This window comes from Hemitrygon akajei, unplaced genomic scaffold, assembly GCF_048418815.1.
Source record: "Hemitrygon akajei unplaced genomic scaffold, sHemAka1.3 Scf000075, whole genome shotgun sequence".
NCBI classification, from domain to species: domain Eukaryota; kingdom Metazoa; phylum Chordata; class Chondrichthyes; order Myliobatiformes; family Dasyatidae; genus Hemitrygon; species Hemitrygon akajei.
In genome coordinates, this window is record NW_027331961.1 from 1,295,275 (window position 1) to 1,310,943 (window position 15,669).

The following is a 15,669-nucleotide window of genomic DNA, read 5'->3' on the forward strand; positions in this document are numbered from 1 at the left end:
GAGGGTGATGTGCTCACAGAATGCGGCAGGGTGGAGGGTAAAGGTGAGTCCTTGTTGGAGTGTTGGTCAGAGGAGAGGAAAAATTTGTGGGTGTGGTACATGTGGTGCACTGGGCAGCCGTTACCCCACTACAGGAAATGTACTACCTGCTCTGAGGATTTCCAGGATGTGAATTGGAGGAAATGCAGCTGTCCAGATGAGGAGAGTGTTTCCGGGATGTGTATCAGGGGAAATGTATTCGCCAGGATGGAGAGAGTATCTCTGGGAAGCGAATATTACCGACAGTCCCAACATTTATGCCCATCCAAATTTAAATAGGTGAATGGGTCGGATGGGGGATGGACTGGTTTATATTAAATGTGGTCCTTCTATTACGTAATGCCTAGAACATTGTTGGTTAGGCTTTAAGGCAAGTGTTACATTCAAGTCAAGTCAAGTCACTTTTTTATTGCCATTTCGACCATAACTGCTGATACAGTACATAGTAAAAATGAGTCGTTTTTCAGGACCATGGTGTTGCATGACACATTACAAAAACTAGACTGAACTACGTAAAAAACAACAGAGGAAAAGAAAAAAAACACACAACAACTACACTAAACTACACACCTATCTAGGACTGCATAAAGTGCACAAAACAGTGCAGACATTACAATAAATAATATACGTGACAATAGGGCAGTAAGGTGTCAGGCCAGGCTCTGGGTATTGAGGATTCTGATAGCTTGGGGGAAGAAACTGTTACATAGTCTGGCCGTGAGAGCCCGAATGCTTTGGTGCATTTTCCCAGATGGCAGGAGGGAGAAGAGATTGTATGAGGGGTGCATGGATCCTTTATAATGCTGCTGGCTTTACGGATGCAGCGTGTGGTGTAAATGTCCGTAATGGCGGGAAGAGAGACCCCGGTGGTCTTCTCAGCTGACCTCACTATCCGCTGCAGGGTCTTGCGATCCGAGACGGTGCAATTTCCGAACCAGGCAGTGGTGCAGCTGCTCAGGATGCTCTCAATACAACCACCTTAGAATGTGATGAGGATGGGGGGTGGGAGATGGACTTTTCTCAGCCTTCGCAGAAAGTGGAGACACTGCTGGGCTTTCTTTGCTATGGAGCTGGTGTTGAGGGAGCAGGTGAGATTCTCCGCTAGATGAACACCAAGAAATTTGTTTTGTTCACATTCAGAGACAGGTTGTTGGCTCTGCACCAGTCCGTTAGCTGCTGCACCTCCTCTCTGTAAGCTGACTCGTCGTTCTTGCTGTGTGTTGCAGCACAGTCGTGGGTCAGCAGAGTGAACAGCAGTGGTCTGTGCACACAGCCGTAGGGGGACTCCGTGCTCAGTGTGATGGTGTTGGAGATGGAGAATTAATCCAATTTTGTATCTGGAGGCAGGTTCAAGACACGGTTTTTTTGTTGAGTTGGGTGAGAGTGGTGGAGACGAGGGATATCTGAGTTCAAGCCTACATTTTCCTTTTTATATTCATAGAGCCAGAGTTTACAATCTCCGACCTCCTGGCACAGGGGGAGGAATATCGACTTTACCAACTGACAAAGTTCTACAGGAACAGACTCAAACAAGCAATTGAAGAAAAGGTTGAGAGACTGGGTTTGATGTTGACAGAGGAGGGACATTTTAGTAGAGAAGAAAATGAGGTGAGTGCAGTTCGTGTATTGTCACTGATCTGCTGGTATCAGGGGGAATAGTGATCAAAATTAATCTCCTGCACGTTTTAGGAGATCGACTTGGGAATGGAGACTTTGATCTCTGACTCGTCTCTCGCAGATCTGGTTTCAGTTTTTAAGGTGGGGAGCACTGGGAACTGCAGGTTTAGCATCACCTTTTCTTGTATCACCTGCTGTATTTATCAGTGTGAAGTAAGAGCAGTGGCTGCATATCTGGACTTCCAAAAGGCATTCGGTCTGAAACTAATTTCAAAGCTTGGCTGAACCGTTGGGTAGCTTCACGTTATCTCATTAATCCAGGATGAGTATTAAACTGTCAATTGGGCCAACCGGCTTCACTGCGGTACCTGAGGGAGGGAAACCAGCTAACCACAGCTTGTCTTGGCTCCGTGAGTTCCCAAACAACGTGTTTCTGACTTGTCATAGTCACAGCAAAGTACAGTGCAGAAACAGGCCTTTTGGCCCATCTATTCCATGCCAGACTACAGAATCTACTTATTCCCATTGACCTGCACCGGGCCATGGCGCTCTATACGCTCATTACGCAAGCATCTATTCAGAATTCTCTTAACCACTTGCACTACTTGCCCTGCTAGCTAGTTTCGCACTCTCACCACCCTCTGAGTAAACCGGGTTCACCTTTGTACCCTTTGAACTTTTCACCTTTCAGCCTTTAGTGATAACCTCTTGTTGTAGTACCTCTTTACCTCAGTACAAAATGCCTGCTTGCATTTATCCTATCTATATCCCAATGTAATTGTGTACACTTCTATCAAATCTCCGCTCAGTCTTTCATGTTCCAATGAATAAAGTCCTAATCAGTTCACTCTTTTCTTATAACTTAGGTCTTCCAGTCCAGGTAACATCCTTGTAATGTTTTTTCTGTACTGTTTCAAACTTATTTCCATCTGTCTCTCCATAGGCCTCTCCAACGTCTTATACAACATCATATCGTACACGATATTTTCATTTACCAAGGTTAATGCGCTAAGAAACTTTCTTTCAGAGCCTATCAACATTTGCTGCCACTTTCAATGGCTTATGTACCTGTATTCCCAGATCACTTTGTTCTACCGGTCGCTGTGTAAGATCTACCCTGATTGGTCCATCCAAACTGCTACATCTTGCACCTGTCTGCATTAAAGTGCATCGGCCCCTTTTAAGCGCATTCTCCAGTTGGTCCAGACCTCACTGCAAGCTCGTGTAATCTTCCTCTTTGTCCACTGCACCTTCCAAATGTTGGAGTCAACAGCAAATTTGCTGATGCTCTTAACCGTAATTTCATCCAGATCATTGATATAGATGACAAACAACAACAGGCACAGCACCGATCCCCCTGACACTGCACGAGATACAGGCGCCAATCAGAAATGCAACAGTCTATAGTGACACTCCGGATTCTTTCCAAAAAGTTAGTGTCTAATCCAGTTTACTACTTTATCTTGAATGCTAAGCAACTGAATCTTCTAGACCAACCTCCTATACGGGACCTTGCTAAATATTGTGCTGAAGTCCATGTAGACAATATCCACAACCTTGCCTTCATCAACATTCCTGGTAACTTCCTCGAAAAACTCTGAGATTGAATAGATGTGAAAGATCACGCACAAAGCTGATATCGTATGACCACAAACATCAATAGTTTGATCTAAAAGTGCAGAAGAAAGCACAAAACATAAATCTGCTGACTGGCTGATATCTCATGATCCCAAAAAATCAACAGGTTGTCCTGAAAGGGAAGGGGCAAACAGAAAAAAATCTGCTAACTTGCTGAATATCTGACTAATGAGAGACAGGGACACACCATTTTAGGTCACTCTCCTTGGAGCTCACAAACAGTGATTGTCTTGTCCTAGATCTGACCTATTCAGCCATGAGTGGTATTAGAAAATCAAGTGTGTTACACCCGTGAGTAACTCTGTTCTCGTTGGGATTCATTGGCGCTGTCTGTAATGAATCACACAGGCATTATCCAAAGGCAAGAATCTGTAAATATGATGCTGATCTATAAATTCATCATCTGGAGACGTCTGCTTTACTGGTTAAATTTCTTTCACAACTGTAACTCCTCTGATCAGGGGATCAGAATATGCGAGTGCGGTCTGGCCAGTGCTTGTTCTTATATTCTGATCCTCTCGAAATGAATGCTGGCATTGTATTTGCCTTTCTGAACACAGACTCAAACTGCACGGAATCCTGCACCAGGTCTCCAGAGACTCTGTACAACTCCGATTTCTGAATTTTCTCCCAGATTCAAAAATAGTCTACGTCTTCATTATTTCTGCTAAAGTATATGGCCATGTACCTCACTATACTACATTCCAATTGCCACTGATGTGTCCATTTATTCATCGGTCTATGTGGGGCACCTGGTCAAAGGTCCTTGGGAAGTCCAAGTAAACAACTTGCACTGACTCTCCGTTGTCGACCCAGCATGCTGTTCTCTCAAACAATTCCAACAGTTCTGTCAGGCAAGATTCCCTTCCATGGATGTTGGCCTTTTTCTTATCATGTGCGTCCAAATACCCCGAAATCTTATCCTCAATTACCGACTGCTGACATCTTCCCAAACGCTGATCAGACTAACTGGCCCATAGTTTAAAATGATCAGTCCTCCGGAACCATTCCAAAATCTAGTGATTCTTGAGCGATCATTACTAATGTCTCCACAATCTCTTCAGCCTCCTCTTTCAGAAGCAATCGGGTGAGTTGATCTGGACTCATCTATCTTCAGAACATTCAGCTTACCAAGCGCCTTCTCCGCAATAATTGCAAATACACTCACTTCTGCCACCGGACATTCTCCAATATCTGGCACGTTCTAGTGTTTTTACAGTGAGGACTGACGCAAAATGCCGACTAATACCTTCCGGCATTTCCTTGTCCCCTGACAGTACTTCTCCACTGTCATTTTCCGGTGGTCCAATATCCACTCTCCTCTCTTTCAATCTTCATATATCAGACGGACGTTTTGGTAAGCTATTTTACATCATTCTCTAGCCCACCTTCATATTTCATATTTTCTCTATTTACGGCTTTTTAATTGCCTTCTGTTGATTTGTAGAAACATCCCAGTCCTCCAGCTTTCTACTATATTTTGTAATACTCATTGCCTTCTCCTTTGCTTTTGTGCTGCTTTGACTAGCTCTTCAGCCACGGTTGATCATCCTCCCTTTAGAATAATTCTTCATCATTGTGATTGTTTGTCCTCCGAGAAACTTCAGCCATTCCTGCTCTGCCATTATCTCTGTTAGTGTCATTTTCAAATTTATTATTGCCCAGCTCCTCTCTCATGCCGAGGTAATTCCTTTATTCTACTGTAGCACTGATACCTCTAACTTTACTTTCTCCCTTTCAACCTGCTGGCTGAGTTCTGCTATTTTATGATCACTGCCTCTTAAGGGTTTATTTAGCTGAAGCTCCCTAATCAACTCTGGTGCAATACACAACACAGACTCCAGATCCGTCTTTCCTATAGTGGGCTCAACCATAGGCTTCTCTCAAAAGCCATCTCATCGGCATTCTATAAATTCCCTCACTTGGGATTCAGCACCAACCTGATTTTCCAAAGCTACCGGCATATTGAAACTTCCCGTGTCAATTTTAGCATTGACCTTTTTCCATGCCTCTCCTCTCCCCCGTTGTAATTTGTAGCCCACATCCTGGCTACTGTTAACATGCCTGTATATAATTTCCATCAGGGTCATTTTACCACATCGTCTAAACTGACATCACCTCTTTCTCAGGACTTTTCATTTTTAATGACAGCAGCTTTGACCCAACACTTTCAACTACCTGCGTATCCTTCCGATTCAATATTTATCGTTGGATTTAAGTACCCAACTATAAACTTTTGTCAGCCACGATTCAGTGATGCCCGCCATCCATTTGTTTTTGCTCTATCTCTCTCCTCTCTTCCGTTCTTGTTGATGTAATGCTGCACATTGACAGATCAAGGAAATTAATCACATTGCATCTACTGCAGGGTGTCAGTAAATACTTATTCTTACACACTATTGATTGAGAATTTCCTTCAGTTACTGTTTCTCTGTTAATGACTGAACCCAGAGAGGATGAGGTAGCAGCCCAGTGACTGCATCTGTTCTGAAGCTACTGGGGCCATGAACAGATACTTTCCTGCACATTCTCCATGTCTGTCTGTCTGCTCCACAATAAATTCATTGTTTCCTTTTGTAGAAAGTCACTGAACTGACAGAGAAGGGAAACCGGCCAGAGAGTTCCAGACTCTTCCTCAGTTTGGTGAATGGCAAAGGCTCCCAGGCCCGGAGGGCGATGTGGGAATCCTTTCTGATGTGGAGGACTGAGTTACCGAAGTTGGACAGAATACTGAGGGAAATACAGGAACTCGGTATGTTAAAACCACGCACTGAACACAAAGGCACATTGAGATAAACATTTTAGTTATTTTAATTATTTTAGCTCTGTTTCCATGGATTTCTTTTATATTTAAACAGGTCCTGATCCACAGGAATACATGAACATCGGCCAAGGTTTATCTGAATTACCCACTCAGCTGATCGGTGAGTGATCAAATGCACAGTTCAAACCACATCTCAAGTGTTAGTCTGTGACTTGGCAAAGCCTGGGAATCAAAATTCGCCATTAATCATTTGCTGATCTCTGGATTCAAGTAACAATTCAAAGTATCTCCCTTTGACACCTGAATATTCTACATTGTATTTTTCGATTAATCCAGCTGTTGGTTCTGATGAAGCCTTCACTCCAGGTCCTAACGCTCTGGGAATCCCAACACACCCTAGGCAGGCTCCTGATACACTGTATGACCCTGTCCAGGTGACTTTTCTATCTTCAGACCTTTCATCTTCCAAGCCCCTTTTCCTTTGTAATAGCACTACACGCAATTCTGTTTGCTGATGTTCTTTACCTTTTGGAATTCTGCCAGTGACTTGCACAGAGTTTGTCTGGCATTTCCTTTTCACCCGTTACAGCAACTACAACAGCAGTTTCTAGTGCTCCGATATTGACCCTTTCCTTTTTTTCACTCTTTATATATCCGGGAAAGAAAAAAAATATACTTTGGTATCCTTTCTTATATTATTGACCATTTCCTTGCATTTCCTGCACATTCATGTATAACTAGGAGCATCTATAACATAGTTGCCTCCGACATGACCCTAGTCACTAGACTCTAGACACTAGAATACTACAGCACAGTACAGGCTCTTCCGCCCTGGATGTTGTGCCGACCCATGTATTCCTTTAAAAAGAGTACTAAACCCACACTACCCCGTGACCCTCTATTTTTCTTTCATCCATGTGCCTGTCCAAGAGGTTCTTAAATACCCTTAATGTTTTAGCCTCCACCACCATCCCTGGCAAGTTGTTCCAGGCACCCACAACCCTTTGTAAAAAACTTACCCCTGATGTCTCCCCGAAACTTCCCTCCCTTAACTTTGTACATATGTCCTCTAGTGTTTGCTATTGGTGCCCTGGGAAACAGGTTCTAGCAATCCACCCTATCTATGCCTCTCATAACTTTTTAGACCTCTATCAAGTGCCCTCTCATCCCTCTATGCTCCAAAGAGAAAAGTCCCAGCTCTGCTAACCTTGCTTCACATGACTTGTTCTCCAAACCAGGCAACAACCTGGTAAATCTCCTCTGCACCCTCTCCATAGCTTCCACATCCTTCCTATAATGAGGTGACCAGAATTGAACACAATACTCTTAAGTGTGGTCTCACCAGAGATTTGAAGATTTTTAACTTGGCCTCTCTACTCTTGAACTCAATCCCCCTATTAATGAAGCCCAGCATCCCATAGGAGTTCTTAACTATCCTATCAACCCATGCAGCGACCTTAAGGGATGAATGCATTTGAACCCAAAGGTCCCTCTGTTCATTCACACTCTTAAGTAACCAACGATTAAACTTGTACTCAGCATTCTGGTTTGTCCTTCCAATATGCATCACCTCACAATTATCCGGATTGAACCCCATCTGCCACTTTTCTGCCCAAATCTGTCTATATCCTCTTGTAACCTTCGACAACCTACAGCTCCATCCACAACTCCTCCAATCTTCATGTCATCCACAAATTTACTCACCCATTCTTCCACCTCTACATCCACGTCATTTATAAAAATCACAAATAGCAGGGGTCCCAGGACAGATCCCTGCGGCACTCCACTAGTCACCGACCTCCAGGCAGAATACTTTCCTTCCACTAATACCCTCTGCTTTCTTCCTGTAAGCCAATTATTTATCCAAACAGCCACGGTTCCACTTATCCCGTGCCTCATGATTTTCTGGATGAGTCTCTCGTGAGGGACCTTGTCAAATGCCTTGCTAAAATTCATGGAGACCACATATTCCACCGTACCTTCATCAATTGCTTTTTGCTACCTCTTCAAAAAACTCAATTAGCCTCATGAGGCACGACCTTCCCTTCACAAAGCCATGTTGACCCAGACAGTAAATTCCAGGCACCCACAACTCTGTTAAAAAACTACCCACAATTGCTGTAAATTTACCCTATCTCAGCTTAACCAAATGCCCTCTGGTATTAGACACCAGTCATATGTAAAAAATAACAAACAAAATACAGGCTGTCGACCCAAACTCATATCTCTCAAACTTGTACACCTCAGTCAGATCTCTATTCTAACTCCAGAATAAACAAACCAAGTTTATCAAACGTCTACTTGTAGCACATGCCACCGAACCCAGGCAACATCCTGATGAACCTGTTCTGCACCCTCTCCAATCCTTCCAAGAGCTGGACAATCAGAAGTGAACACAATACTCCAGATGCTCCCTAAAACCATAAGACCTAGTAGCAGAATTAAGCCATTCGGCTCAGTGAATTTGCTCTTCATTTCCTCTCTACTCCATTATCCCAGTAAATGTCGACGCTCTTCCTAATCAGGAACATATCGACCTGCATTTTAAATATATCCAATGAAGTGACTTCCTCAGCCGTCTATGACAATAATTTCACTGATTCACCACCCGCCAGCCAAGACATTTCTCCCAGTTTGTGTCCCCGGCAGCCAGGACAGTTCCCCACAGTTCTCAAGCATGTTAATATTCTGTATGAGCCTCCCATGTGGGACCTTGTCAAACACTCTACCAATATACAAGTAGACAATATCCATGTGTAACTGCATCCATCACCTTTGTCACCTCCTGGAGGAAATCAATCAAGCTGGCAAGACACAAACCCGACCCAAAGCCTTGCTACTGAACCCCAAACCACCTCATACATCCTCTCTGTCATACTCCCATGGGACAGAACATATAAAAGGCTGAAGGTATGTACCACCAGCCTCAACGACAGCTTTATTCTGCATTTATAAGACTACTAAATGGTCACCTACTATGTTATTATTGGCTGTTAATAATAATAAGACAATTTTATATCTAAAATTATAGCATCGTACATCTCGTAACTAATAACAACTCAGATAACAATTTAGATAACCACAATATACTCACAGGAGAGCAGACAGAATACCGTTCGGGTTTGAACAACAGATAACAGATTATGTAATTTTATTTCAAACCCTGTGGAAAGCAGAAAACTTTCAGTGTTATATTGTCAATCAAAAAAAAACACATCTGATTCTGTTCCTTGTGTTTAAGAGAAGTTCCAAATATATATAAAATTCATACAATAATTGTGAAATTTCTACAACTGATGAAGCATTCGCGTACAATAATCGTCCTATTAACAACCACATAGGAACAACGACCACTATCAAAATAAATGGAGGGATTTTCCAAAGCGACTCACTAAGCCCACTATGGTTTTGTCTAGCTTTAAGCCCACTCATAATTTACTGAAACAGACAAAAATCAGGTATCTAATCAGAAAAATATACGAACTATACCTTGACACAGCTATACATTGATGATTTGAAATGATTTGCTCTTGCAGCAGTAAAGCTGAAACAAATAATTCAAATAATGGAACTAATTTCCAAATATATAAGCATGAACTTTAGACTAGGAAAGTACAGAACATGATTAAACATAAAGAAAGGTGCAATAGAGCCGGTAGAATATCAAACAGACCATCAGGATGCAATGTAACAGAATATGAAATGGATATTGAAGATATCAATAAGCAAAGAAAATAGATAATAGTGTGATAAAGGAAAACCTTCCAACAAAATTTACTTCAAGGCTGAAGAAAATCTGAATTTACTGCAAGGATGAACAAACTTTGAATTTACATCAAGGATCAAGAAAATCTGCCAAACAGAGCTGAACAGTAAAAATATAACGAAGGTAGTAAACACTCACTGTGCCCATATTGACGTATAATTTTGGTAAAATATCCTGGTCTGAAACAGATCTGGAAAATATGCAAAACAATAAGAACTTAAATAGCAATTTCTGGAAAACCCCATGTGCACTGGAGCGCACTTGGATTGATATGAACGAGGACAGTATGAGGATGATGAATAACAGATCTAAAAAAATGAGACAGCAGCCAGATAAAAATTTTCAGAATCAGGGTTAATATCATGGACACATGTCGTGAAAATTGTTTTTCTGCGCCAGCAGCACGATTACAGTAAAGTGTGTGCAGTGAGTCTGTATTTATGTATACAATTGTGGAAATAGAATTGTATCAGCGTGAATTAATCAGTCTGATGGCCTGGTGGAAGAAGCTCTCACGGAGCCTGTTGGTCCTGGCTTTTATGCTGCGGTACCATTTCCCGGATGGTAGCAGCTGGAACAGTTTGTGGTTGGTGAGACTTGGGTCCAGAATGATCCTTCGGGCACTTTTTACCCCCTATCTCTGAAATGACCTGAGTAGTAGGAAGTTCACACCTACAGATGCACTGGGCTGTCCGCACCACTCTCTGCAGAGTCCTGCGATTGAGAGAAGTACAGTTCCCATACCAGGCAGTGATGCAGCCAGTCAGGATGCACAAAATTGTGCCCCTATAGAAAATCGTTAGCATTTAGGAGCCCATCCCAAACGTCCTCAACCATCTCAACCATCTGTTTTTCTGTTTTTCTTTTTTTTTTTGTTCAGACTAGAGAATATGCCAGGCAGGATGTTGGAAAGCTCCTCTTGCAGGATGTGGGAAGTCAGGGAGTCATCCAGTGTCCCTGACAACGATCCCTGCAAGAAGTGCATCCAGCTGCAGCTCCTAACAGACCGTGTTAGGGAACTGGAGCAGGAGCTGGATGACCTCCGGATCATTTGGGAGACTGAGCAGATTATAGATGGTAGCTTCCAGGAGGTAGTTACACCTAAGGAATAGGGCACAGGTAATTGGATTACCATCAGGCGAGCGAAGGAGAAAGGGCAGTTAATGCAGGGTTCTTCTGTGGCCATTCCCCTCCAAAATAGGTATACCAATTTGGATACTGTTGCGGGGGCAGGGGAGGGGGGAGGATGGCTTACCTGGGACAAGCTGCGGCAGCCAGATCTCTGGCACTGAGGAAGAGGAGAGCGGTAGTGATAGGGGACTCCATAGTCAGGGGTACAGACAGGAGATACTGTGGTTGTGACAGAGACTCCCGGATGGTTTGTTGCCTCCTGGGTGCCATGGTCAAGGATGTCTCTGATCGCCTGCACAGCATTCTGAGGTGGGAGGATGATCAGCCAGATGTCATGGTACACATCGGTACCAATGACACAGGTAGAAAGAGTCAGGATGTCCTGAAGAGTGAGTACAGAGAGCTTGAAAAACAGGACACAGAGGGTAGTAATCTCCGGATTGCTGCCTGTGCCACGTGCCAGTGAGGGTAAGAGTGCGAAGCTCTGGCAGATGAACACGTGGCTGAGAAACTGGTGTAGAGGGCAGGGTTTCAGATTTCTAGATCATCGGGACCTCTTCAGGGGCAGGTGGGACCTGTACAAGAGAGACAGGTTACACCTGAACAACAAGGGTACCAATATACTTGCAGGGAGGTTTGCTAGTTTTATTGGGGAGGGCTTAAACTAGATGGGAACCAGAGTGCCAGAGTAGATAGTGGAACGGGGGTAAAAATAAATGATGTTGGTAATTCATGCAAAGTCACAAATAGCAAGGTTGTGTGTGGTGGTAATAATCTTCTGAGGTGTGTATATTTCAAAGCGTGGAGTATTGTGGGAAAGGCAGACGAGCTGAGGGCCTGGATTGAGATGTGGAATTAGGACACCATAGCCATTACTGAAACTTGGCTACAGGAGGGGCGGGACTGGCAGCTCAGTGTTCCAGGGTTCCAATGTTTCAGACGTGATAGAGACAGAGGGATGAAGGGTGGGTGGTGGCTTTGCTAGTCAGGGAAAATATTACAGCAGTGCTTCGGCAGGACAGATTAGATGGCTTGTCTACTGAGGCCATATGGGTGGAGCTGAGAAACAGGAAGGTATGACCACATTAATAGGGTTGTATTATGGACTACCCAATAGTCAGCGAGAATTGGAGGAGCAAATCTGCAAAGAGATAACAGACAACTGCAGGAGACAGAAATTTGTGATTGTAGAGGATTTTAATTTTCCACACATTGATTGGGACTCCCATACTTTTAAACGTCTAGATGGGTTAGAGTTTGTAAAATGTGTTCAGGAAAGTTTTCTAAATCAATATATAGATGTACTAACTCGGGAGGATGCAATATTAGATCTCCTATTAGGAAATGAGTTGGGGCAGGTGACGGAAGTGTGTGTAGGGGAACACTTTGGTTCCAGTGATCATAACATCATTAGTTTCAACTTGATCATGGATAAAGATAGATCTGGTCCTCGGGTTGACGTTCTAAACCTGAAAAGGGCCAAATTTGAAGAAATGAGAAGGGATCTAAAAATCGTAGATTGGGACAGGTTGTTCTCTGGCAAGGATGTGATTGGTAAGTGGGGGACCTTCAAAGGAGAAATTTTGAGAGTGCAGAGTTTGTATGTTCCTGTCAGGGTTAAAGGCAAAATGAATAAGAGTAAGGAGCCTTGGCTATCGAGGGATATTGAAACTCTGATAAAGAAGAAGAGAGAGATGTATAACATGTATAGCAACACGGAGGAAATAAGATGCTTGAGGAGTATAAAAAGAGTAAGAAAATACTTAAGAAAGAAATCAGGAGGGCTAAAAGAATACATGAGGTTGCTTTGGCAGTCAGGGTGAACAATAATTTTAAGAGCTTCTACAGGTATGTTAAGAGCAAATTGATAGTAAGGGATAAAATTGGTCCTCTTGAAGATCAGAGTGGTCGGTTATGTATGGAACCAAAAGAAATGGGGGAGATCTTAAATGGGTTTTTTGCATCTGTATTTACTAAGGAAACTGGAATGGAGTCTATGGAATCAAGGCAAACAAGTAGGGAGGTCATGGAACTTATACTGATTAAAGAGGAGGAGGTGCTTGCTGTCTTGAGGCAAATCAGAGTAGATAAATCCCCGGGACCTGACAGGGTATTCCCTTGGACCTTGAAGGAGACTAATGTTGAAATTGCAGTGGCCCTGGCATAAATATTATGTCGATATCCACGGAATGGGTGCCAGAGGATTGGAGAATAGCTCATGTAGTTCCGTTGTTTAAAAAAGGCTCAAAAAGTAAGTCGTGAAATTATAGGCCGGTATGTTTGACATCGGTAGTAGGTAAATTATTGGAAGGAATACTAAGAGATAGGATCTCCAGGTATTTGGATAGACAGGGACTTATTAGAAAAAGTCAATATGGCTTTGTGCGTGGTAGGTCATGTTTAACCAATCTATTAGAGTTTATCGAGGAAGTTACCAGGAAAGTGGATGAAGGGAAGGCAGTGGATGTTGTATACATGGACTTCAGTAAGGCCTTTGACAAGGTCTCACATGGGAGGTTAGTTAGGAAGATTCAGTCGCTAGGTATACATGGAGAGGTAGTAAATTGGATTAGACATTGGCTCAATGGAAGAAGCCAGAGAGTGGTAGTAGAGGATTGCTACTCTGAGTGGAGGCCTGTGACTAGTGATGTGCCACGGGGATCAGTGCTGGGTCCATTGTTATTTGTCATCTATCTCAATTATCTGGATGAGAATGTGGTAAATTGGATCAGCAAATTTGCTGATGATACAAAGATTGGAGGTGTAGTGGACAGTGAGGAAGATTTTCAAAGCTTGCAGAGGGATTTGGACCAGTTGGAGGAATGGGCTGAAAAATGGCAGATAGAGTTTAATGCGGACACGTGTGAGGTATTGCACTTCGGAAGGTCAAACCAAGTTAGAACCTACAAGGTAAATGGTAGGACACTGAGGAGGGCAGTAGAACAGAGGGATCTGGGAGTATAGATACATAATTCCCTAAAAGTGGCGTCACAAGTAGATAGGGTCGTAAAGAGAGCTTTTGGTAAATTGGCCTTTATAAATCAAAGTACTGAGTATAAGAGTTGGAATGTAATGGTGAGGTTGTATAAGACATTGGTGAGACCGAATTTGGAGTATTGTATGCAGTTTTGGTCACCTAATTACAGGAAGGATATTAATAAGCTGGAAAGAGTGCAGAGAAGTTTTACAAAGATATTGCCGGGACTTGAGAAACTGAGTTACAGGGGAAGTTTGAATAGGTTAGGACTTTATTCCCTGGCATGTAGGAGAATGAGAGGTGATTTGATAGAGGTGTATAAAATTATGATGGGTATAGATAGAGGGAATACAAGCAGGCTTTTTCAACTGAGGCTAGGGGAGAAAAAAAACAGAGGTCATGGGTTAAGGGTGAAGGGGGAAAAGTTTAAAGGGAACATTGGGGAAGGTGCTTCTTCACGCAGAGAGTGGTGGGAGTGTGGAATGAGCTGCCAGATGAAGTGGTGAATGCGGTCTCACTTTTGACATTTAAGAAAGACTTGGACAGGTATATGGATGAGAGGTGTATGGAGGGATGTGGGCCAGGAGCAGGTCAGTGGGACTAGGCAGAAAAATGGTTAAGCACAGCCAAGAATGGCCGAAAGGCCTGTTTCTGTGCTGTAATGTTCTATGGTTCTGTCTGAGGTGAAGGAGGTGCTGTTGTGCCTTTTTTCACCACACAATTGATGTGTACAGACCACGTGAGATCCTCGGTGATGTGAATGCCGAGGAACTTAAAGCTGTTCACTCTCTCAACCCCAGATCCATTGATGTCAATAGGGGTTAGCCTGTCTCCATTCCTCTTGTCTTTGCGACATTGCATCCAGCTCCTTTGTTTTTGCGACATTGAGGGAGAAGTTGTTTTCTTGTCACCACTGTGTCAGGGTGGTGACTTCTTCTGTGTAGGCTGCCTCGTTATTATTTGAGATTTGGCCAATAAATATAGTATCCTCAGCAAATTTAACTAGCAGATTGGAGCTGTGGGTGGCGACACAGTCATACGCATACAGAGAGTAAAGGAGGGTGCTTAGGACACAACCCTGAGGGGCTCCTGTGTTGAGGGTCAGAGGGGTAGAGGTGAGGGAGCCCACTCTTACCACCTGCTGGTGATCTGACAGGAAATCCAGGACCCAGCTGCACAAGGCAGGGTGAAGGCCGAGGTCCCTGAGCTTCTTGTCAAGCCTGGAGGGAATGATGGTATTGAATGCTGAACTGTAGTCTAATAACATCATTCTCACATAAGCATCCCTCTTCTCCAGATGTTTAAGGAGGTGTGCAGAGCAGTGGCTATTGTGTCATCTGTTGATCGGTTGTGTCGGTAGGTGAATTGTAGGGGGACCAGTGTGGGTGGGAACAAGCTGCAGATGCAGTCCTTGACCAGCCTCTCAAAGCATTTGCTTATTATTGAGGTGAGTGCGACAGGACGCCAGACGTTCAGGCATGTTGCGTTAGTTGCTTTAGGTACAGGAACAATGGTGGATGATTTGAAGCAGGAGGGAACTCTACACTAGGAGAGGGTGAGATTAAAAATATCCATAAATACACCTGCCAGTTGTGCCGCGCGCATCCTGAGTACCCGCCCTGGGACGCCGTCCGGTCCCGCAGGCTTGCGACTGTCCACTCGTTGGAAACACCTGCGAACTTCAGCCTCAGAGATGACCAATGTGCAGGTAGCTTTGTCGGCTCTCCTCGGGGTCTC

At 43.6% G+C, this 15,669-nt stretch overlaps 1 protein-coding gene across 1 annotated transcript in view; it reads left to right on the top strand.

Annotated features, from left to right (window-relative positions):
- LOC140722345 (NACHT, LRR and PYD domains-containing protein 12-like) overlaps positions 1 to 15,669 on the top strand; it is a 58,110-nt gene that overhangs the window by 17,429 nt on the left and 25,012 nt on the right. The window contains exons 5-6 of the mRNA XM_073037110.1: positions 1,481 to 1,647; positions 5,875 to 6,046. Of these exons, the coding sequence (XP_072893211.1) occupies positions 1,481 to 1,647; positions 5,875 to 6,046 (339 nt within the window). The remainder of the gene's footprint in view (positions 1 to 1,480; positions 1,648 to 5,874; positions 6,047 to 15,669) is intronic.